We start from the raw sequence: 24,189 nt of genomic DNA, 5'->3' as shown, positions 1-24,189 counted from the left end.
TCACTTATCTCTGCTCTTTAAACAGCATCTGAATTTACTTTCAATTTTCCTATTAAAACTCACTATTAAGAAGGGACTAAGGAAGGCAAACAAGGAGGAGATGACGAGTCTGATCTCATTGATATGAGAAGGAATAGTTGAGAAACGGCTTGTGTAAACCATGAAACAAATGTCAACTCCGTAAAAGAAGGCATAGAGGGAAACCAGTTGGATGACGTTCTTGGCTGCTCTTCTCTCAGCTGTCTCTTTTGAGTTCTGTCTCGTGCTGTGGATATATTTTACCTGTTCTCTGTGTCTCTTCAGAACATACAAGATATAAACACTGCTACTGAGCATGAGACCCACAAAGAAAACATCATGCCCGTTAAAGATAAGCATATAACCTAGGTATAACTTGGGTTCAACGTTAGTTGAATAGCAGACTCCCAAGTTAAACCCGAGTGTCGATCTGGTACCATTTGTTATAGCAAATGAATAAATTAGAATTGGCACATATAAAAGCATGTTAAACAACCAAAAACCTATAATGTATTGAATGCAATATTTTTGTGCTCTTGATTTAAGATAAAGCCATCGAGGAGAAGAAGGAGAGAGAGCGGAAGCCTGTATAAACGCTAAGAAAACTTGTCAAACATATGGAAACACCACGACTTGTTCCTGTGGGTAAAAACTCACCAACTTACAGCCAGCATCACCCAGGATGTTATATAACCTAAAATAGTACATGATCTGTGGCATTCCCCTTGTTAAAAGTCTTAATATGTTGGCAAAGACCAAGTGGCAGAGGATGATGTCTATGGGTCTGAAAATCTATTTCAGTGTAGGCGATCTGGGCATAAGCCATCAGGATGAAGGCGTTGGCTGGAGCACCGATGCTGGTCTGTAAGAGGAACAAGATAATTGTCATGGCCGAGCTGATATCCATGATCTGCTGAGGTTTTCTACTCTAGGAAACAGTTAAGAAGAGAAAAGAACATGGAGAAGTGATCAGTTGTTTAGGATCTTTCTATCTTTAGTTCTCCTGATTAAGACTAGAGGGAGATGATTATTGTTCAATAATAATTTCTTTATATGTCATGTGGAGGCTGTAGATAACCCTGCGGTTCATGAGCAATTGACTCTAGGCTGCTAGGCAGACACGAGAGGAGGAAGGCAGCCTGATATGCAGCAGTCTATTCTCTCCTCCTCTTGTAGTGTGACTTTAGCAGGGAAGAACAGAGAGTTAACAGTGCAGCATTCTGTTGGTAGGGTTGGCCTCAGTTCTGGGGAATTACCAGCTCTGTCATCAACCACAGCATCTACACCCTCTTTCTCTCTTCCTCATAGCCTTTTTCCCCCTGTCCCTTCTCTCTTCCCTCCTGAACTGTGCCCCATGTGCAGCATTAATCTTCACCCCCTCCTCCTTATCACTTATATAGGCCTTTTGCTTTCTGACCCCATATCTTCCTTTTCTCCCCTCTCCACCTCCTATGTTTAGCTCCCTTCCTCTGATTCACTCCCATGTCCAACATCTCCCGTTCTCTCCCTCCCTTGTACCCCGGGTCCAACATCTCTTTATCCATACTACCCTTCCATGCCTCCACCATCTTATCCAATATTTCTCTCTCTCCCTATGTATCATGCCCCTTCCTCCCTTCCACCATCTTAACATAACATAACATCATCTTATATACCACAGACCATGAAGTTCTATGCAGTTTAACAAAAGATAAAATGTACAATTGAATGAACAAAATTAATTACCCAGATACTTGGCGAACAGGTATGTTTTAAATGCCCCCTAAATTCTAAGCAAGCAATATTTCTACTTCTCTCCTCCAAGCACCATCTTTCCTTTACTCCCTTTACCTTGTTACCAATATCCCTCCTTCCCCTCCCCATGTTCAACATTTTCTCCTCCAAGAAGCATCTCTCCCTCCCCCTCCCAACACTGCTGTCTTTTCCTTTTACCAGAACCTCCTTCTTCACCCTATGTCTAGCATCTGTCCTTCCTTCCCTCATTGTCCCATTCCTAAAATCTCTCCTCATGCTCGTCAATGGGTTAGCAGCCATGGAGAAATAGGAAATTGCCAGAGAGGTAGGGGGCCTACTGCTGACCCAATGAAGAGAGCGCTGCGGGAGTCTAGCCTACAACTGAAGGAAACCTGGAGAAATGGTGGAAAATAGCCAAAGCTGGCCAGATGCTCGACAGGTTGCAGAAAAGGACATGTCTGGGGAATCCCAGACATATGGTAACCCTAGGTGCAGATTACTGTAGGGCAGGGGTAGGCAATTCCGGTCCTCGAGAGCCGGAGCCAGGTCAGGTTTTCAGGATATCCATAATGAATATGTACGAGATGGATTTGCATGCATTGCCTCCTTGAGATGCAAATCTATCTCAGGCATATTTATTGTGGCTATCCTGAAAACCTGACCTGGCTCCAGCTCTCAATTGCCTACCCCTGCTATAGGACACACCCAAACACACACACAAATATCACAAGTTCAACACCCTTCTACTGTCACTAATTGCCACCTATTTCTCTACTGCAACTGCCCTTCATACAATACTAATGATTTTAAAACTTCACCTAAGCAGCTATGGGAGACTTCTGTAGCACTACTCCACACTTCCAGTGCTTAGTTCTACCTAGAGCTGCACTTGTGATACCCGGTTCATCTTTTCTTTCATTGATCCAACGCCCCCCCCCCCCCCCCCATATCATACATATTGAGATGTTATAAACATATTACAATCACATACTGTTGCACATATAAAAACACCCTATGGCCCCCATAGAGAAGAGCAGTGAGAGAGAACTGAGAGATTCTGGCCTTATCTGAAGCACAGACATTTGCTCACCTTGAAATCATCCGTCAGGCTCCTTAGATTCTCTGTTAATAATACACAAACCGAGAATGTATTTGTACTTTTGCAAATTGCCTCTGGTGATTTGCTGTATTTACAATGCTAAGTGTATTTCATTAATTGTTCTGTTGCCGAAGTTCCCAAGCGAGTGCAGTAAATGAAGTTTTGGATCTGTAAAACATCTGCAGCGTCCCAGGGGGCAGATGCACTTTGTTCACCTCTCATCCTCAGAATACAGCTCTGAGACTCGTCTATTCATTGAAAAAACATGATCACATTACTGAGGCATTCATCAATTCTCTTTGGCTTCCAATCCAGGAAAGAATACAATTTAAATTCTACTGTATACTATTTAAAACTATAAATGGAGACAGCCCAACCTACTTAAACGACCGCCTCATCCAAACCACCTCTACCAGGCATAGAAAAACACACACCCCATTCATGTACCCCCCAATCAAAGAAGTAAAACGGAAAAACTATACAACGGACTACTGGCCACTCAGGCAGCGAAGATAGACAACCAAGTCTCCAACCTATTGACAACAACCCCAGACTACAAGATGTTCAGAAAGGAAATAAAAACTATACTCTTCAAGAAATCCCTTAATAAAGGCTTAATACCATGATAAAGCTTTAACCCCCCTCTTACCATCCCCTCCCTAACCCCAGATCCTACTTTCCCTCTCTTGGAAACCTTCTCTGATCTATAACGTTGTAACCTTCTTCCATAACTCTTTTGTAATCCCGCTTTGAACCGAAAGGTAATGGCGGAATAGAAATCTGTAATGTAATTGGTAATGTAATGTAATCCTATGACGATCCAGGGCCCATGCATTATTATCATTCATGTATTAAGGTGGTTATTATTTCAGAGTAGGGATGGGCAGGTTGATATGGCCTTCCTGTCTGTTGGACTCTAAATCTCTTTAGACCAATGGGCTGAACGTGTGGAAGGTGCCTGGCATAATGAGTTACTTCAGATCATATAAACTGGTCTGCACAGTGTATAGTAATCAGGTCAGCACCTGCTGTCACTGACCGGATGCAAGACCTGGGCATATTAATTTCAAATAAGCCAGAAAAAGTCAAGTGAAACAGAAAGATATTCAGTGGTGCCGTGTGTTATTGTTTATTAGAAGATGGAAGCTTTCTTTTGGATTACAGTCAGGAAGGGGACTTTGCCACCCTGAATAGGGGTTTCACAGGAGGCAGCATAAGAACATAAGAACATAAGCAATGCCTCTGCTGGATCAGACCTGAGGTCCATCGTGCCCAGCAGACCGCTCACGCGGCAGCCCAACAGGTCCAGGACCTGTGCAGTAATCCTCTATCTATACCCCTCTATCCCCTTTTCCAGCAGAAAATTGTCCAATCCCTTCTTAAACCCCAGTACCGTACTCTGCCCTATTACGCCCTCTGAAAGCGCATTCCAGGTGTCCACCACACGTTGGGTAAAGAAGAACTTCCTAGCATTCGTTTTGAATCTGTCCCCTTTCAACTTTTCTGAATGTCCTCTTGTTCTTTTATTATTTGACAGTTTGAAGAATCTGTCCCTCTCTACTCTCTCTATGCCCTTCATGATCTTGTAAGTCTCTATCATATCCCCTCTAAGTCTCCTCTTCTCCAGGGAAAAGAGACCCAGTTTCTCCAAATCTCTCAGCGTATGAAAGGTTTTCCATCCCTTTTATCAGACGTGTCCGCTCTTCTCTGAAACTCTCTCGAGTAACGCCATATCCTTCTTAAGGTACGGCGACCAAAAACTGGACGCAGTATTCCAGGTGTGGGCGCACCATCACCCGATACAGCGGCAGGATAACTTCTTTCGTCCTGGTTGTAATAGCCTTCTTGATTATACCTAGCATTCTATTTGCTCTCTTAGCAGCCGCTGAGCACTGTGCCATCGGCTTCATTGACGTGTCCACCATTACCCCCAGGCCCCTCTCTTGGGTACTCTCATTCAATAACATCCCTCCCATCGTATAGTTGTACCTCGGGTTTCTGCTTCCCACATGCAATACTTTACATTTCTCAACGTTGGACTTCATTTGCCATCTTGTCGCCCATTCTTCTAGTTTGTTCAAGTCTCTTTGCAATTCCTCACAGTTCTCTTTAGTCCGAGCTCCCCTAAATAGTTTGGTGTCGTCTGCAAATTTTATTATCTCACACTTCGTCCCTGTTTCTAGATCATTTATGAATATATTAAATAGCAGCGGCCCGAGCACCGAGCCCTGCGGGACCCCACTCGTGACCCTCCTCCAGTCCAAGTAGCAGGGCTGGTACCACCATTTGTCAAACCTAAGCATTCAACTAGGGCACCAGCAAAACAACCATTAGAGCAAGTTAGGTGGATTAGCTTGGTCTGCAGGGATTCTACAAGCATCCCCAGCTGAAAGAGTTTCAAGTTTCATATAAATTTGATTGATCACTTATCCAAAATTCTAAGCGACGTACAAATCAGTAAAATTATAAAATTTAGGGGACAACAAAGCAGACGACAGAAACTAAATCTTGTAAGACATATTAAAAACGAATATTACAAATATATTAGAACAAAACAAAAGGAAAGAAATACAAGTTGTTTGATAGTAAATAAGACATAGGGAAAAACACTGGGAAGGGAGAGATCTTGCACTTCAGAGAAGTAATGAAATATCCATAACTAAGCAGGTCAGAGGAACCCTGGGCTGTATCTCCCCACCAAACTTCCTTCTCTTTCATAGGCCTGACATGTTCTCATAGGCATTTTATTAACTGCCTTTTCATAAAGAGATTCACCCAAAATGTAATGTAATGTAATTTATTTCTTATATACCGCTACATCCGTTAGGTTCTAAGCGGTTTACAGAAAATATACATTAAGATTAGAAATAAGAAAGGTACTTGAAAAATTCCCTTACTGTCCCGAAGGCTCACAATCTAACTAAAGTACCTGGAGGGTAATAGAGAAGTGAAAAAGTAGAGTTAGAGAAAAAAATAAAAATAAAATAAACATTTTAACAAGACAGCATTGATCTAAATACTTTGGAAGGTAGAAGAGAGGAGAGAAAGGAATAGAAGCAGAAGGTGGAGCCGTTGAACAGTAGAATTCTGGAGAAATTTAAATGATAGAAATAGAACAAAACAAAGACAAAAGGCAAAACAATAGATAAGATTAAAGATAAATTATAAGCTGGAAAGAAAAATAAAATAAAACTTTGTCTTCAATCCACGGTTTAAATTACACAGTATAGTAATCAGATACTCTTAAGTATTTTCCCTATCTGTCCCAGCAGGCTCAAAATCTTACTGTGGTACCTGGGACAATGGAGTTTCCTGCTCAGAATCATAAGGAGCAGGCTGAGATCAAAACGCACAACCTCAGGAATGCTGAGTGGCCCTGCTTGATTTGCCGATTCAAACAACTTCACCGATTCACAGTGGTGAATCAATTTCAATCAATTCACTTCCTAAAGTAAAAAAAAAATCAGACTCACCGATTCAATGAGTCCTGACACCTCTAGGGCTCCTAAAGCAGCGGCAGACATGGCAGTGGCTGGCGGGAAGAGGCCGTGCTCGGAACAGGCTGGTCTTGGCCTTTCCCTCCAGGGCCTTCTTTCTGCCACATCACTGATTATGTCATTGATGATGCATCAGAGGGAAGCCCTGGCAGGGCAGGCTAGAAGCAGCCTGTTCTGAGCGCTGTCTCTTCCCGCCGGCCACCACCACCGCTGCTGCATCTTTGGGAGGCCCATATGTCAGATCTCACGGTGGAGAGGGTCAGTCTGGAGTTGCTGCACAGGGGGATAAGAGGGAGGGATGGAAAGCAGCTACATAGGGTGATGGGAGGAAGGGATGGAAAGCTACTGCACAGGGGGATAGTAGGGATAGAGAACTGCTGCACATAGGGGGAGAGAGGGAATAATTGTTGGACATGGGGTGGAGGAGAGGAAGGGTGAGATGGGATAAGAAAGAGAAATCCTGCATATGGTGAAGAGGAGGGAGAAATGTTGGACATAGGGTGGAGGGCAGGGAGAGATGGTACATGGTGCAAAAAAGAAATATTGCACATGATAATGGAGGAGAGGAAGAGAAAGATGCTGCATAGAGGGGAATAGAGAGGTTTGACCCAGGGCACAAGGCAGGGAGAGAGAGAGAGATGTAGACAGTGGGAAAGAATTGGAAATACTGGTTATGGCAGTGGAAGGGAAGGTATGGAGATGGAAGATGGAAGATGGATAGTGAGCATAGAGAAAGAGGAAAATGTCAAATGGACAGGAGACCCTGGCAAGCTAGTTAGAAGACAAACAGATACCATTACTTGTAAATCTAGTTTATTGTAATTTCTTATTAAACTTTGTTTAATTGATGTGAACCGCCTAGAACTCCCTGGGTATGGCGGTATACAAGAATAAAGTTATTATTATTATTATTATTGATCCTTTTTTAAATATCGGCGTGACGTTCGCTATCTTCCAGTCGTCCAGTATCTGTCCTGTTTTGATTGACAGGTTGGCAAGTTTTTGCAATAGTTCACCGATTTCCACTTTTAGCTCCTTCAAGATTCTCGGATGAATTCTGTCCGGTCCAGGAGATTTGTCACTTTTGAGTTTGTTTATCTGGTGGTAAATCTGGTCCAAGTCTACTTCTACTGTGGTAAGGCCGTCCTCTGTTACTCCTTTGAACACTTCCACTGCTTCTGGAATTGTTGCAGTGTCTTCCTTTGGTAAAATCAAATTGAATCAAATTGAATTTTTTTTTCTGAATTGGACAGCTCTAGTCCGTACAGTAGATTTGTTAGGAATCTATGTTTGACTAGAGTTAACTCCTTCCAAAAAGCGGTAAATAAATCCTAATAAATAAATTATATAATAGTGATGGTATTCAAACCAGGCACCTACTTTTTCCATATGTAAAAGCATCACATAATTTTATAAGAATTATTGTCCATGTCTTAAATACAGTTTTTATTTGGGAAATAAAATTATTTGGATTATAAAATTATTCCCAATGCAGGCAGTATCATTAATATCTGTTTATTATATTACGCACGAAAGTCTGGAACCCAAAGACTCACTTATCTCTGCTCTTTAGGCAGCATCTGAATTTACTTTCAATTTTCCTATTAAAACTCACTATTAAGAAGGGACTAAGGAAGGCAAAACAGGAGGAGATGACGAGTCTGATCTCATTGATATGAGAAGGAATAGTTGAGAAAGGGCTTGTGTAAATCATGAAACAAATGTCAGCTCCGTAAAAGAAGGCGTAGAGGAAAACCAGTTGGATGACGTTCTTGGCTGCTCTTCTCTCAGCTGTCTCTTTTGAATTCTGTCTCGTGCTGTGGATATATTTTACCTGTTCTCTGTGTCTCTTCAGAACATACAAGATATAAACACTGCTACTGAGCATGAGACCCACAAAGAAAACATCATGCCCATTAAAGATAAGAATATAGCATAGGTAAAACCTGGAATCAACATATGTAGCATAGCAGACTCCATTGTTAAATTGGAATGTCGGGCTGGTACCATTCTTTAGCGCAAATACATTGGTAATAGTTGACACATATAACAGCATGTTAAACAACCAAAAAATTAGGATGTAATGAATATAATATTTCTGTGCTCTTGATTTAAGATACAGCCATCGAGGAGAAGAAGGAGAGAGAGCGGAAGCCTGATAAACACTAAGAAAACTTGTCAAACATATGGAAACACCACGACTTGTCCTGTGGGTATAATTCACCAACTTACAGCCAGCATCATCCAGTATGTTATATAACCTAAAATAGTACATGATCTGTGGCATTCCCCTTGTTAAAAGTCTTAATATGTTGACAAAGACCAAGTGGCAGAGGATGATGTCTATGGGTCTGAGATCTTTTTCAGTGTAGGCGATCTGGGCATAAGCCATCAGGATGAAGGCGTTGGCTGGAGCACCGATGCTGGTCTGTAAGAGGAACAAGATAATTGTCATGGCCGAGCTGATATCCATGATCTGCTGAGGTTTTCTACTCTAGGAAACAGTTAAGAAGAGAAAAGAACATGGAGAAGTGATCAGTTGTTTAGATCTTTCTATCTTTAGGCTCCTGATTAAGACTAGAGGGAGATGATTATTTGTACAATAATAATTTTTTTATATGTCATATGGTTTGAGTTAGGAATCTCAGAACCAATGATGATTACTATACAATGTGGAGATATTTCAGCTCACAACAATGAACAAATCACATTGATATGGAATGGTCAGGGTTAGGTTTAAAATTAGTGTGTTAGCAGGGAGTGCTCCATCCACTGTTCCTTCTACGCTGCACAAGAGTCCTCCACCTACATTCCTGCCAGTGGGTGGTGCTATTTCACAATGATATTATCAATAGTTGGGGACAGCCAAAGTCTGCAGGACTCCAGCAAACCTGCCTGTCCCTAGAGATTAAAAAAACATGAAATACCACCCCCTATTGGCAGCAATGCAGTGGAAGACTCCTGCTGAGCTTAGGGGAAACAGTGCCTAGTAAGGCCTTGCACCGATGGAGATTTTTAACGCAGGATAATGTGTCCTTCAGATATCTGTAACAACATGTTATAGTACATTAGCAGCCAATGCAGCTTAGTAAAAAAATCCTCTGTGATGAAACTGTGGCTACACCATCTGATCACAATAGGAATCCCGACATGTAACCCCCACTATAACAGCATCACCCTACCCAGCCCTGATACCCTCCTTTTACCTTGGCACCAGTGTTAAGCTATGTTTCTGACTCCCCCCCTAACATGAATAAGGTAGCCGATTCTCTCTGCCACTTACCAGCGTTATTACTGGTGGTATAGTCTTATGTCACCTATATATCTCCTGTCTAATGGGGACAGAAGGGCTGAAGGCAATATGGAAGTCCAATGCTGGAAAACCAGCTGGAAATCTTTATTCAAGATGCTCCAAAACTAGGGTGGGCTTATCCGCTTTGTAAATGGAGGCAAGGAGGTTTAGATGTCTCAGACAAACAGCTCTACAGTTTTGCTTACTTACTGAGGTAGGGTTACCATATTTGTGAAGCCAACAAAGAGGACACATGGTCCCACCCCTTGCCTCACCTTTGCTCCACCTCTCTACTAGACTGCTGAGTCACCTAGACTTGCTCCCCCTGCTGTGTGTAGTCAGAGTTTGAGGAGTAGTGGCTCGTGGCCAGCAGGGGGTGATGTTTATGGGACGGTAATAGAATGGACATGATTGTGCAGTATTTTTGTGGAGTTTTTCTACAAAAGTGCCTATTTTTTGTATGATTCTGGGTAATTCTAGTTAGATACAAGCATATGTGTCAGTTAGGGCCATGCCCAAATAGAAGTGTACGAAAAAAGGGTGAATAAAAATCTAAATATATGTAACTAAAGCCAGAAAAAACACACTATAGATTAATATAAGGGAAAGAATGGTGTTTTTTTATGTACTTTGCTGTTGGGCCAGATCATGAAGGAAACCAAAGGAATCCATTTTGGGTTCTCTGTTTTTACTATATCTGTTCTGTCTTTGGACACCATTTTGTGCCAATGACTAGTTTTCTGTCTTCTTTGTCCTCTCTGAGTTTTCCCGCTCCCAGCAGTGTGGGGTTAATTAATACCACATGTGCTTGTTTAGACTAGTTAGTAACGTGTCCCAAACTGAATTAGATATAGTTTTGAATGAAAATTATTTATGTATGGAAGCTTGGTCAAGCAAGTATGAATGAAACAAATATGATTGAGTGAATTGTATGACTGTGTATTTGAACAAAAGAATGAGTTTTGAAAAAACATATTTATATATCTTTGCAACCTAAAGAAATCCTAAAGCAACATCTGGAAGTAATTAAGTCAGAGACTCCTGTTCTAACATAGGAAGCTCAGAGAGGGAGACCAGCCCCTCCTCCTCCTTCTCCAGGTTAAGGCTATGTAATTTAGGAATTATATTACTATTGTATTTGATATCTATTCTATTCTTGCTTTCTGTACAAGTGTTATACTTGAAATTTAAGTTGAAAACAATAAATAAATTAAAAAAAAAAAAAAAAACAACACCACGCTACGCGGAAATACTAACGCCAGCTCTATGGAGGCGTAAGCGTCTAGCGTGTGTGCCATTGTAGCGTGCACTAAGCGCGTGCTAAAACCACAAGCGCACCTTAGTAAATGGAGCCCATAGACTCTCCTACATCCTCCACTTAGAAAATACTCATTTCGTTCACATAAATGCATTGACAAATAACTGTGTCTTGAAAAAACTGTGCTCTCAAACCAAGGTTTTACTGTAATTCACAGTAAGAATGATGATTGGTTACATTTAGGGTTTGTGTGCGATAATTCACCCAGGAGTGAGTTGGTGTTGGTTATATTTCTGGCTTTCTTTAAGACCGTTCATAGCGGCGAGCTCAACCCAGCAGGAGGTTAGAGAGAAGTAGGCACATTTCAATATGATAAAAATAAACAATCACGAATACCCAATATCCAAAACCATAAAAATACTCGGTATCACTCTAGATGCTCACCTAACCATGACTGACCACACAAACTTACTGGTGAAAAACTAAGGACCATTAAAAAATACTTCGACCCAACATCCTTCAGGTTGCTGGTGCAATCGCTGATCCTATCCATCCTTAGAAACATAGAAAGATGACGGCAGATAAGGGCTATAGCCCATCAAGTCTGCCCACTCTATTGACCCACCCCTTTAAGTCTACTGACCCCCTTAATCATACAGCCACTCTACTGACCCGCTCCTTCAAGTCTATATCCTAGCGACCCTATTCCTTGACTTGACCCTTGTAGGGAACCCACATAGGTATCCCATTTATTCTTAAAGTCTGGGATGCTGCTGGCCTCAATCACTACTGCAACATCATCTACCTGGGTATCCCACAAAAAACAGTAAAAAAACTGAGATTAGTACAAAACACCCCCATTCGCCTAATCTTTGGACTGAGAAAAAAATGACCACATTAGCCCCTACTACAAAAAACTGCACTGGCTACCAATAGAAGCGCGAATACTATTCAAATTTGCTTGCATCTGTTTCAAACAAGTCTGGGGACTAGCACCTTCCTACCTGCAAACTCACTTCATTCTACACAACCCCACACAAACAACCAGAAACAAAAACATCTTTGCATACCCAAAGATCACGGGCTGTAGATACAAATCCTTCCTGGATAGAACCTTTAAGTTCCAAGCGAACAGACAGCAAGTCTGGCTGAGAAACTGCATAAATGAACCCAATCTGACTTACAGTGCATTCCGAAAATCAATTAAAACCGCCCTATTCGACAAATTCATTGACTAAAACAGTCCTCTCCCTCTCACTAGGATTTCCCCCGCTGTAAACGCCTTTTCTTTCTCTCAAGAAGCTCCTGTCATGTATTCTTTACCATGGAACTCCAAGTAGTAAGTAAGCTTTCTATTTAGACTTATTGTTATTCGCCTTCTTTCAATGTGAACTGCCTAGAAGTCGCCTGACTATGGCAGTATAGAAAAATAAAATTATTATTATTATTATGTTCCAGCAGCATGCTTGTAACCCAAAGCACTCTTATATCAAAACGAATTTCCCCATAGGAAATAATGGAAACTCAGACGATTTGTTCCACAACCCAAAAACTTTAATACAAAATACAATATACTTCCCCCTCCATATTCGTGGGGGTCAGGGTCAGAGCTGGCCCGCAAATATGAAAAAATGTGAATAATAATCGGGCCGGTTCTGCCCCTAACCCCCGCTTCTCCTGGCTATTTTAAGCCCTGAAAGCCCCCCTTAAGCCTTACCTGGTGGTCTAGCGGGTTTTCAAGCAGGAGCGATCTTCCCATACTCCTGCCCCGTGCAGATTGCTCACAGGAAATGGCTGCCTTGAGCTCCCGTAGTCTCTCGTGCCATTTCCTGTGAGTGATCTGCACGGGGCAGGAGCGTGTGAAGATCGCTTCTGCCCCAAAACCCGCTAGACCACCAGGTAAGGCTTAAGGGGGGGGCTTACAGGGCTTAAAATAGCCTGAAAAATGAAAATGCATTTTTTGGGGTTTAAAACCGCGGATCCGTAGATACAGAATTTGCGAATACGGAGGGGGAAGTGTACGAAAATGTATTTCAAGACCTCGCTCATTTAGAACAGTCACTAAACTCCTGCAGCGTCAGAGAGAGAAGAACCATCGGCTCAGCTGTGATCATGTGATGTGTGTATACTGTATGTACTTGTATTGCAAGACCTTGCTTGTATGTCAAGTTAAAATTTAATCAAATGTTTTGCTCGTCTTGCAAACCAAGTTACTTGCAATCCAAGGTTTTACTGTATACATTTACACTCATAGCTCATGAGTCAATTTGTGCAGTGGAAACCAAACACTTAACTCATGAAATGCTTCGCTCGTAGCGCCCATCATGCAGTGGGACCCACATTTCACCAGAAAGATCGGCTTCTTCAGGGGCCAATTCAAAAAGGCAGAAAATACTAGGCCGATGCATCTTAACCATTTCCTGTTGCATCAATATTAGTGCCGACCATTTCGAATAAAGTGTGACTGTTTTTAAGGATTTCTCTCCTCACTTGTTTTCTTGCTGCAAAGGTGTAATGGTGCCATGGACCCAAATTAGTGCAAACATCACAACAGTGCCCCAGTTTGGCCCAAACACCACCTCCAGGAGCAGCTATGCACACTGCACAGTCCATGTTATGTCAAGCCTTCCTGACAGCACATGGAATTCCATCCATGTATAACCTGGGCTATTTTATAAGAGTTATAATCCACAGAGAAAATGTCTAATAAAATCCTGTCCCATCCAAGAAACAGCAGGACAGGGCTTCCATGAGCAGAACCGAGTGAATGAACAGCTCCAGCTTCTGTTCTGGCTTTAATTCTTGCTGCCTCTAGTGCAACCAACAGATAGAAATGGAGGATCCTAATCTTGGTGGTTACTTTGACTACAAAGCGATTTGGTCAGAATCAGACACAATCCCCCTATTTCTATAAAAACTGCTAAATATTAAGCAGAATTTAATTAAATAACAAGCTAATTAGTGCAGTGAATTGGCGCCAATTAAAATCAATTCCAGGTTATGGGCATAAATTTAAGTGCAGGATCCTCACCTTAATTTTATACCCAAGTCAAAGAAGGGGGCATGGGAAGGGGTGGGTTATGGGTGGATCGTGGCGTTACTTTAAGTTGCGTGCAAATAGCTGGACCTACGTTTAGTTGCGGTTCCGGGACATAAGTATCAGTCGATAAACCACACCCAATTTTAAATGTGGCTTATAGCACAGAATTTAGCCCTTTAACAATTTAAGTTCTTAATACTGTTAAAATGCCAAATGGTGACCTCAAATCTCGCAGACCTGGTGACACTTTGGCAGCAGAAAGCCAATATTTGAACTTTTAATCTAGAGCCACCAACAAACTGCATAAAAGACTCAGGAGAAGCGAAACCACATCAGGCAGATCAAAGGTTGATGCTGAGCTGGGTCCAGAAATAACACCCAACAGAGAACAGCAGTGAGAGAGAACCAGGAGATTCCGGCCCTTACCTGAAACACGGACCTTTGCTCACCTTGACATTATCCTTCAGGCTCTTTGGATTCTCTGTTAATAATACACAGATGGAGAATGTATTTGTACTTTTGCAAACTGTCTCTGGTGATTTTCTCTTTCTCTACAATGCTAAGTGTTGAATATTGTGACTTATTAATTGTTCTGTTGCCGAAGTTCCCAAGCGAGGGCAGTAAATGAAGTTTTGGATCTGTAAAACATCTGCAGCGTCCCAGGGCCCTGCATTATTATCATTCATCCGTCTCTTGTACTAAGGCACGTTAGCTCATTCATGCTTTAAATGCTAACGCAAGTATGAGAGGGGAACAAAGTGTGTCTGCCCCTGGACGCTGCAGATGTTTTACAGATCCAAAACTTCATTTGCTGCACCCGCTTGGGAACTTCGGCAACAGAACAATTAATAAGTCACAATATTCAACACTTAGCATTGCAGAGAAACAGAAAAGGACCCCATATTCAGGTGTATATTAATTCAGATTTAGAGATGGACTGGTTGATATTGATCTCCTTGTCTGATAAGTTCAGGTCTTCATAGGCCAGATGTGCAGAATCGCTGGCAGAAGAGGCTCAGGGTGGCAGGTACCTGTCAGAATGTACCACTAATACACCTATTATTATTATTTCTATAGTGCTGTACAGAGTCATGAAGGAGACAGATCTTGCTCGAAGGAGCTTGCAATGTAATCAGACAGGATAAATGAACAGGATGCCAGAGTGGGGGAGGGTTGGTTACTATAGGTTTACCAGGATGCTTGGATTTAGCCAGACATGTCCTCTTTTTAGACGACTGTCCAGGTGTCCAAACTGAGTTTTTTAAAGCAGCAGTCTGTCTGGGTTTCCATGTTTGGGGCCACATCTGGAGGCTCTCCGAGCATGCATGGGTGTGGTATGATGACATCACATGCCTGCAAGTGACATCATTGCATCACAGCTGCACACGCTTGGAAGTCCTCCAGAAGCGGCTCCGAGCTCGAGGAGGTGCAGAGAGGGAAAATAAAAGGTCCTAAGACAGAACCCTGGGGTGCGCCAACCACTAGCGCTGTGTCCCGCACACTTTTCGGCGCCTGCTGCCCCGGCTGGAAGGCATCTGGAAGTGTGCGGACGTCGATACGATGATGTTGCATGCATGCTTGACATCATCACATCAACTCTGAACCTGTCACTTCGCTGGTGAGGGATCCTTGAGGAGGGGAAGAGCGGGGAGAGGATGAAAGACACCTGCAAAGAGGAGAGTCATCCGTGCCAGCCATCTCCTCCTTGCTGGTGTCTCAGGGCACACCTGTGGCACACGGTTTGCGATATACTGTAGTAGCAGGGTAGCAACAGAGAAGAATAGGAAGTAAGGGAAGCTCGCTTGTTTGGTATTGGGGTTCAAGAAGGGTTTGGACAATTTTCTGAAGGAAACGGGGATAGAAGGGTATAGATAGAGGGTTACTATACATGTGCTGGAACTGATGGGCCGCCGCGCGAGCGGACTGCTGGGCGTGATGGACCTCTGGTCTGACCCAGCAGAGGCACTGCTTATATTCTTATGTAACTCCATTAAAAGATAGGACAGACCTAATTAACGCAAAAACAATTCCATCTTGCTGTGTCGGCAGGTCAGACCTTGACAACACCAAGAAAAGGAATTAGATATGATCATTTTGAAGAATATCACATCCGAGTCTTTAAATTCTGTTCCAAATGAGAATGACTAGGAAGCTGGTTCCATAAACTAGGTGCTACGGAATGGGTCCATTTCTACTTAGGGCTCCTTTTACGAAGGCGCGTTAGCGGTTCAACACGCGTAATAGCGCACGCCTCTCGAGCAGGCGGTAGTTTTTCGGCCAGCGTGTGATGAAAAGTCACGTGCGTTCAACCCGCTAGCGCAGCTTTGTAAAAGGAGCCCTTAGGCCTTTTAACATTGGAGAATAAGGAATAGTCAAAGAATTTATTATTTTTTAAAAATTCTTTATTGATTTTCCAAACTTCAATAGTGCAAAATACAAATAGATAACATATAATAAGTCAATAAAAGCACATTCAATTTACAGATATACATAACCAACCATTTTCTCCCACTCACCCACCCAATGATTCTTCAATAAAACACAGAAACATAGATTTTCCCAGTAACCTTACCCATTTCAAATTAATAACACCCTGCCATCAAATTAGGACAGAAATAGAAACATAGAAATATAGAAGATGAGGGCAGAAAAGGGCTCCAGCCCATCATGTCTGCCCACTCTGCTTACCCACCCCCTGTCTATGCCCTAATGACCCAATTTCCTTATCTTGACCCTCGTAGGGATCCCACATGGGTATCCCATTTCTTCTTAAAGTCTGGCACGCTGTCTGCCTCGATCACCTGCACTGGAAGCTTGTTCCAATGATCAACCACTCTCTCTGTGAAGAAATACTTTCTGGTGTCTGCAGCAGCCACTCTCTCCTCCTCTCCCTATTGGCTAAGGCTCTTAACATTTGCATCTCCTCTTCCTATAGGCTAAGGCTCTTTACACCTGCATTGTGATGTCATAGAACTTTCTCATTATAGAAACATAGAAGATGACGGCAGAAAAGGGCTACAGCCCATCAAGTCTGCCCACTCTGCTTACCCACCCCCTGTCTATGCCCTAATGACCCAATTTCCCACATGGGTATCCCATTTATTCTTAAAGTCTGGCACGCTGTCTGCCTCGATCACCTGCACTGGAAGCTTGTTCCAATGATCAACCACTCTCTCTGTGAAGAAATACTTTCTGGTGTCTGCAGCAGCCACTCTCTCCTCCTCTCCCTATTGGCTAAGGCTCTTAACATTTGCATCTCCTCTTCCTATAGGCTAAGGCTCTTTACACCTGCATTGTGATGTCATAGAACTTTCTCATTATAGAAACATAGAAGATGATGGCAGAAAAGGGCAACAGCCCATCAAGTCTGCCCACTCTGCTTACCCACCCCCTGTCTATGCCCTAATGACCCAATTTCCCACATGGGTATCCCATTTATTCTTAAAGTCTGGCACGCTGTCTGCCTCGATCACCTGCACTGGAAGCTTGTTCCAATGATCAACCACTCTCTCTGTGAAGAAATACTTTCTGGTGTCTGCAGCAGCCACTCTCTCCTCCTCTCCCTATTGGCTAAGGCTCTTAACATTTGCATCTCCTCTTCCTATAGGCTAAGGCTCTTTACACCTGCATTGTGATGTCATAGAACTTTCTGATTATAGAAACATAGAAACATGATGGCAGATAAAGGCCAAATGACCCATCATAGAAACATAGAAGATGACGGCAGAAAAGGGCTACAGCCCATCAAGTCTGCCCACTCTGCTTACCCACCCCCTGTCTATGCCCTAATGACCCAATTTCCTTATCTTGACCCTCGTAGGGATCCCACATGGGTATCCCATTTATTCTTAAAGTCTGGCACGCTGTCTGCCTCGATCACCTGCACTGGAAGCTTGTTCCAATGATCAACCACTCTCTCTGTGAAGAAATACTTTCTGGTGTCTGCAGCAGCCACTCTCTCCTCCTCTCCCTATTGGCTAAGGCTCTTAACATTTGCATCTCCTCTTCCTATAGGCTAAGGCTCTTTACACCTGCATTGTGATGTCATAGAACTTTCTCATTATAGAAACATAGAAGATGACGGCAGAAAAGGGCTACAGCCCATCAAGTCTGCCCACTCTGCTTACCCACCTCCTGTCTATGCCCTAATGACCCAATTTCCCACATGGGTATCCCATTTATTCTTAAAGTCTGGCACGCTGTCTGCCTCGATCACCTGCACTGGAAGCTTGTTCCAATGATCAACCACTCTCTCTGTGAAGAAATACTTTCTGGTGTCTGCAGCAGCCACTCTCTCCTCCTCTCCCTATTGGCTAAGGCTCTTAACATTTGCATCTCCTCTTCCTATAGGCTAAGGCTCTTTACACCTGCATTGTGATGTCATAGAACTTTCTCATTATAGAAACATAGAAGATGATGGCAGAAAAGGGCAACAGCCCATCAAGTCTGCCCACTCTGCTTACCCACCCCCTGTCTATGCCCTAATGACCCAATTTCCCACATGGGTATCCCATTTATTCTTAAAGTCTGGCACGCTGTCTGCCTCGATCACCTGCACTGGAAGCTTGTTCCAATGATCAACCACTCTCTCTGTGAAGAAATACTTTCTGGTGTCTGCAGCAGCCACTCTCTCCTCCTCTCCCTATTGGCTAAGGCTCTTAACATTTGCATCTCCTCTTCCTATAGGCTAAGGCTCTTTACACCTGCATTGTGATGTCATAGAACTTTCTGATTATAGAAACATAGAAACATGATGGCAGATAAAGGCCAAATGACCCATCATAGAAACATAGAAGATGACGGCAGAAAAGGGCTACAGCCCATCAAGTCTGCCCACTCTGCTTACCCACCCCCTGTCTATGCCCTAATGACCCAATTTCCTTATCTTGACCCTCGTAGGGATCCCACATGGGTATCCCATTTATTCTTAAAGTCTGGCACGCTGTCTGCCTCGATCACCTGCACTGGAAGCTTGTTCCAATGATCAACCACTCTCTCTGTGAAGAAATACTTTCTGGTGTCGCCATGAAATTTTCCGCCCCTGAGTTTGAGCGGGTGCCCTCTTGTGGCTGAGGGTCCCTTGAGAAAGAAAATATCATCTTCCACTTCGACACGTCCCGTGAGGTACTTAAATGTTTCGATCATGTCTCCCCTCTCCCTACGTTCCTCGAGAGTGTAGAGCTGCAATTTGTTCAGTCTCTCTTCGTACGAGAGACCCTTGAGCCCCGAGATCATCCTGGTGGCCGTCCGCTGAACCGATTCAATTCTGCGCCCCCCCTCCCACCCTTCCCTGGATGTGTATGAAAATAAACAAAAACTGATTCACGATCAAAGACCTACTATAGTGAAGTAATTAATATAAGATGTCAACGGGCCCCCAAACCAATTTAAATAAATTACTGTACCCCAAACTATCGGCATCCATTTTTTCATATCTATAGCTGGAGCACAGGTTTGCCCACCAGAAAGGGAAATTTAGACGATCACAATTCTTCCAATTTCGGGTTATCCAGGTCATGATAAGGAAAATCCAGCATTTATACCGATCCATAGGGGCTTAACATATGACCGCCTCATAAGTCAGTGGAATTGATGTTTCCAATATGTTATTAATCTTCCCCCATATTGACCTGCAAAAGTTAAGTATCAATGGACAATAGAACAACAGATGATCCAGTGTCCCTAAGTCTCGATGACAGTGCCAGCATCTATTAGATTTAGAACTGTCTAACTTGTGCAACCAAACAGGGGTCCGAAAAGATCTATGTAGGAATAGTCAAAGAGTTTAAATAAGTTGGTTGTTGTAAATGAAATGATTTATGTGTCAAGATAAAAAAATTTTGAATTGAATCCTAAATACTATGGGAAATGTAAAAACATGATCCAATTGACTTTTATGACCCAAAAGTTTTATTGCTGTATTTTGTAATATTTGAAGACATCTAAGATTATATTTCCGCAATCCAGCATAAACAATATTGCAACAATCCAATTTAGAAATGAGAAAAGCATGAATGAATGTATGAAAATTTTTATTATTAAATTAATGTCTAATTGAGCAAAACAATCAAAGGGTGTAAAAAATTTTAAAAAAAACCAAAACATTCTTCATCAAATGAGAAATCTGATCATTGATGACGTTGGAGCTTTTAGGAATTCTTGGTGCACAGACAACAGACTGCTGGTCATCCCTGGAAAATTTCCCAGTAGGATGGCCCATCCTTACAGCCCTACTGTAACTATTGGTATAGTCCAGGGGTCTCAAAGTCCCTCCTCGAGGGCCGCAATCCGGTCGGGTTGTCAGGATTTCCACAATGAATATGCATGAGATCTATGTGCATGCACTGCTTTCATTGGTCTGGACAGGTACCTGGAGGACAAAGGGATTGAGGGGTACAGATAAGAGTAGAGGTAAGGTTATAGGGATAGGATTAGAGGTAATTTATAAAATTAGTCAGAGACCACTGTTCAGGCAGTAGGCCTGATGGGCCGCCGTGGGAGCGGACCGCTGGGCGAGATGGACCTCTGGTCTGCCTCAGCGGAGGCAACTTCTTATGTTCTTATTGTATGCTAATAGATCTCATGCATATTCATTGGGGAAATCCTGAAAACCCGACTGAATTCCGGCCCTCGAGGAGGGACTTTGAGACCCCTGGTATAGTCTGAGAGGAAGACTTTTTGTCTGGCTGTGAGGGAGTCTTCAGGATGCTTTCACTCCTCCCCCTCCTGGATAAGCCCTCACAATGTCAAACATGGGATAATAACCAAGTTAACACACTCCACAATATCAACACCTGATGCATTGCCTAAGGAGAAGAGTGGATTTCTTATGGCTGCAGCATTGTACTACTTATATATGTCTTCTTCACCCAGAGAATGGTAAAAATCTGGAATGCTCTTCCAGAGGCTGTTATAGGGGAAAGCACCCTCTAGGGATTCAAGAAAGGATTAGATAAGGTCCTGCTGAACCAGACCGTATGCAGATAAGGCTATACCCAAATAGGACACTGGTCCTTGACCTAAGGGCCGCCGTGTGAGCGGACTGCTGGGAACGATGGACCACTGGTCTGACCCAGCAGCGGCATCTTACGGCAGGTTCATAGATAAAAGCGTGCAGACACACCCGCTAAGCCAAATGCACGCAGGATGTCAGCGCGCTGGATTAAAAGGTAAGTTTATAGCGCTCCGAAAGGAGGTTGGGGGGAACCCCCCAGTTTATTTAGAACAGTTGCTGCTGCCGATGGGGGGGGGGGGGTTGGGGGGCCCTCCATTACAGAGGAAAGTGTAATTTTCCCAGTTTTTTAGTGAAAAATTAGTTTCCTCTGTAAGTAGGGCTGTGCGTGTGTTTTCCCTCCCCCCCACCCCCCCACCCCAACGACAGTGGCAAGTATTCTAAGTAAACTGTGTGCCTCCTGAGATTTCAGGGGTGCCATGGCCCACTGGGGAGGAGGAGAGGCACCGGCTGACCGCCTACACAGAATGTGCCTCTTATGGCGAGAGGCACGTCCTGTAGGCAATCAGCCAGCGCCTCTGCTTCTCTCTGGCCTGTTCCCTGCTGGCCTCTCCCTCCTCCCCACTGGCATCTTGGAGCCCATCTGAAGGGCCTTCGTACATGCATGAACGTTCACGTGATGACATCACGCCCGCACGCGACGTCATCACAGCGACACCCGCACACTTCCGGGTGCCTCGAGCTGCGGCCACTTCCTTTCAGTGTGCCGCAGTTCGAGAAAGTTTGCGGGACCCTGCACTAGACGTATGGAAGTGGTCAGTGGGCAGAGATTCGTAGGGGCCGCATTTCATCTGTTACCAATCTCCTGAGCTTACTAGTAGAGGTCTGCACGGGAACTGGGATTGCGGGTATCCCGCGGGTCCTGTGGGGTTCCCACGGGAATCACCCCCTAACCCACGGGACTCCCACAGGGACCCCCCTCTGGCCCACGGGATTCCCACAGGGATGGAAGGCTTTGGAAGCAGGGTTCGTCCATATAATATAATGGACACGTCAGCCTTAGTAAAAGAGGGGGGTTTATAAGTTAATTACCTGAACATAAAACAAAGGGTTCCACCAAAGAGATTCCACAAGGAAAACAGCAGCGCAAACACAAAAGAAACTGTGGAATTGATGATCCTGTCAGATGTAATTGCTGCTTTTTATGGGGACAGGCGGGGATGGAGGTAATTCCTTGCGGGGATGGGTGGGGACGGAGAGGATCCTGACGGGGACAGGTGGGGACGGAGAGGATCCTGACGGGGACAGGTGGGGACGGAGAGGATCCTGATGGGGACGGGTGGGGACGGAAAGGATCCTTGCGGGGACGGGCAGGGGTGGGTGGGATTTCTGTCCCCGTCCAACTCTCTACTTACTAGTTTAAACAAAGAACCACAGAAGACCAGGCTTTTAAGCAAAGAAGAAAAAAGAACACGTATAACTTTAAACCTTTACCTCTACAAATATTTTATACACTTAATTTCCCTAGGTTCTTGCTTAACCAGCAACTTCCATAAATACTGAATATTATGATTCTCTTTTTCCAGATTTCCTGATCTTTTGTTAATTATTACATTACATTAGTGATTTCTATTCTGCCAATGCCTTGCGGTTCAAACTTATACAGACTCTAGGCTATTATCCTTATATGAATTTATTATGTTTGCGTATAAGACACAAATAACATTTACACTGTCCATGGTAAAGGGCTTTGTCACATCTGCTATTTTCTCTGCGCTGTTCTCGCCTAGACAGCGCACACCTCAGCAGGCCTAATAAATGCAAATTTCTGCCCACTTAGAATAATGGAATAAAGGATCCCAGATGAAGTTTCATAATTAGCATTCGGTATGTTGCTTTTACATGCCAAAATTGTGGTGCCCGGTTGTACAATTCCCCCAATGTATATAATAGGCACAGAAAATGATAACTAATAGGAGAATCATATTTTCAAATGACATGCATTCATATCGGTAGACTTCATCTGTTTCTCCTTGTGGGGATATCTAAATTTTCTATACATTTTCATGTTAAAACTAATGATTAAGAAGGGACTTAGTACAGCGTAGCAGGAGGACAGGAATACTCGGACTTCAGAGAGGAGGGAAGAGACAGAGGACAAGCCAGATGTGTAAACCATGAAGCCAGTGTCGACTCCATAAAAGAAGACGTAGAGGGAGACCAGCTTGATGACGTTGGTGGCTGCCGTTCTCTCGGCCATCGCTTTTGAGTTCTGTCTCGCGCTGTGGAGATACTTTACCTGCTCTCTGTGTCTCTTCAGAACATACAAGATATAAACACTGCTAAGGAGCATCAGGCCCACAAAGAAAACATCATGGCCAATTATCAGAAGCATATTAATGTAATAAAATGGCGGCTCAATAAATTTTGAATAACAGAAGCCCAGGTCATAGGTGAACCTCGGCCTGGTACCATTTTTTACAGCAAATAACTGCTTGGCAAATGATATGTACAGAACCATGTTAAAGAGCCAAAAGCCTACAATGTGAGGGATGATATCTTTTTGTGATCTGGATTTTAAGAATTGCCACCGAGTAGTGGGCGGAGCGAGGGTGATGGCCTGATATATACTAAGAAGGCTCGTCACACATATCGAAACTCCACGGGCTGTCCTGGTGATGTAATTGATGGACTTGCAGCCAGCATCATCGAGAATGTTGTTCAGTCCCAAATTATGCATTATCTCGGGCGGTCCCTTTGGTAGAAGCCTCAGCAGGTTGGCGAAGACCAGGTGGCACATAATTTTGTCTATCGGCTTGAGATCCTTTTCCCCGTAGGCCGCATAAGCGTAAATCATTAAGACGAAGGCGTTAGCCGGAACACCGATGCTGACCTGTAAGAGGAGCAGGATGACCTTTACGGTAAATTTGAACTCCATGGCCTGCTCAGACCTGCGACTGTTACCTAGAAAGACTTTTAAGAAAGGAAGAGAATAGAGAGGTGATCAGTCGATGATTAAACCTGCTGCATTTCACAAGAAAGTAGGGCAGGGGAAGAACATTTGTAGTACGGACGTGCTGTCATTTGAAGAAATGCTCCACTTATAAATTTAAGAGCACCATCTCAACGGAAGAAAAAGCCTCAGGTATTATCACGGTAGAGCATGAAAGCTCAAACCTCCTCCACCCCCATCATCGGCAAAAAACTTCCGGAGAGAATGTTCTAGTACCATAGTACTATCCATAGTACTCCAATTCAAATGGAAGTTCTAAAGAAATACTCAGTTATTCATTACCCAT

General features: G+C 43.4%; 2 protein-coding genes across 2 annotated transcripts; both read right to left on the bottom strand.

The window, feature by feature from the left end:
- Nucleotides 1-8,821, bottom strand: LOC117347553 (olfactory receptor class A-like protein 1). The gene is made up of 2 exons (XM_033918642.1): nt 7,939-8,821; nt 1-383 (listed from the first exon to the last, which is right to left on the bottom strand). The coding sequence occupies exons 1-2, from the start codon at nt 8,819-8,821 to the stop codon at nt 1-3; spliced, it is 1,266 nt and encodes a 421-aa protein (XP_033774533.1).
- A 14,050-nt stretch (nt 8,822-22,871) lies between these two features.
- On the bottom strand, nt 22,872-23,828 carry LOC117347552 (olfactory receptor class A-like protein 1). The gene has a single exon (XM_033918641.1). It carries the CDS (start codon nt 23,826-23,828, stop codon nt 22,872-22,874), a length of 957 nt encoding a protein of 318 aa, XP_033774532.1.
- Between the last annotated feature and the right edge of the window lie 361 nt (nt 23,829-24,189).

The sequence above is a fragment of the Geotrypetes seraphini genome, chromosome 13 (genome assembly GCF_902459505.1).
Source record: "Geotrypetes seraphini chromosome 13, aGeoSer1.1, whole genome shotgun sequence".
NCBI classification, from domain to species: Eukaryota; Metazoa; Chordata; class Amphibia; order Gymnophiona; family Dermophiidae; genus Geotrypetes; species Geotrypetes seraphini.
Note: the sequence above shows the minus strand (reverse complement) of the source record. Positions and strands in the feature narration are given on the sequence as shown.

What these genes read in the sequence shown, in the direction of transcription:
- LOC117347553 (XM_033918642.1), bottom strand. Translation starts at nt 8,821, where the DNA reads ATGGATATCAGCTCGGCCATGACAATTATCTTGTTCCTCTTACAGACC. An exon ending in TTTTAATAGGAAAATTGAAA is followed by an intron (nt 384 to 7,938) that starts GTAAATTCAGAT and finishes AGTTATACCTAG; the next exon opens with GTTATATGCTTATCTTTAAC.
- LOC117347552 (XM_033918641.1), bottom strand. Translation starts at nt 23,828, where the DNA reads ATGGAGTTCAAATTTACCGTAAAGGTCATCCTGCTCCTCTTACAGGTC.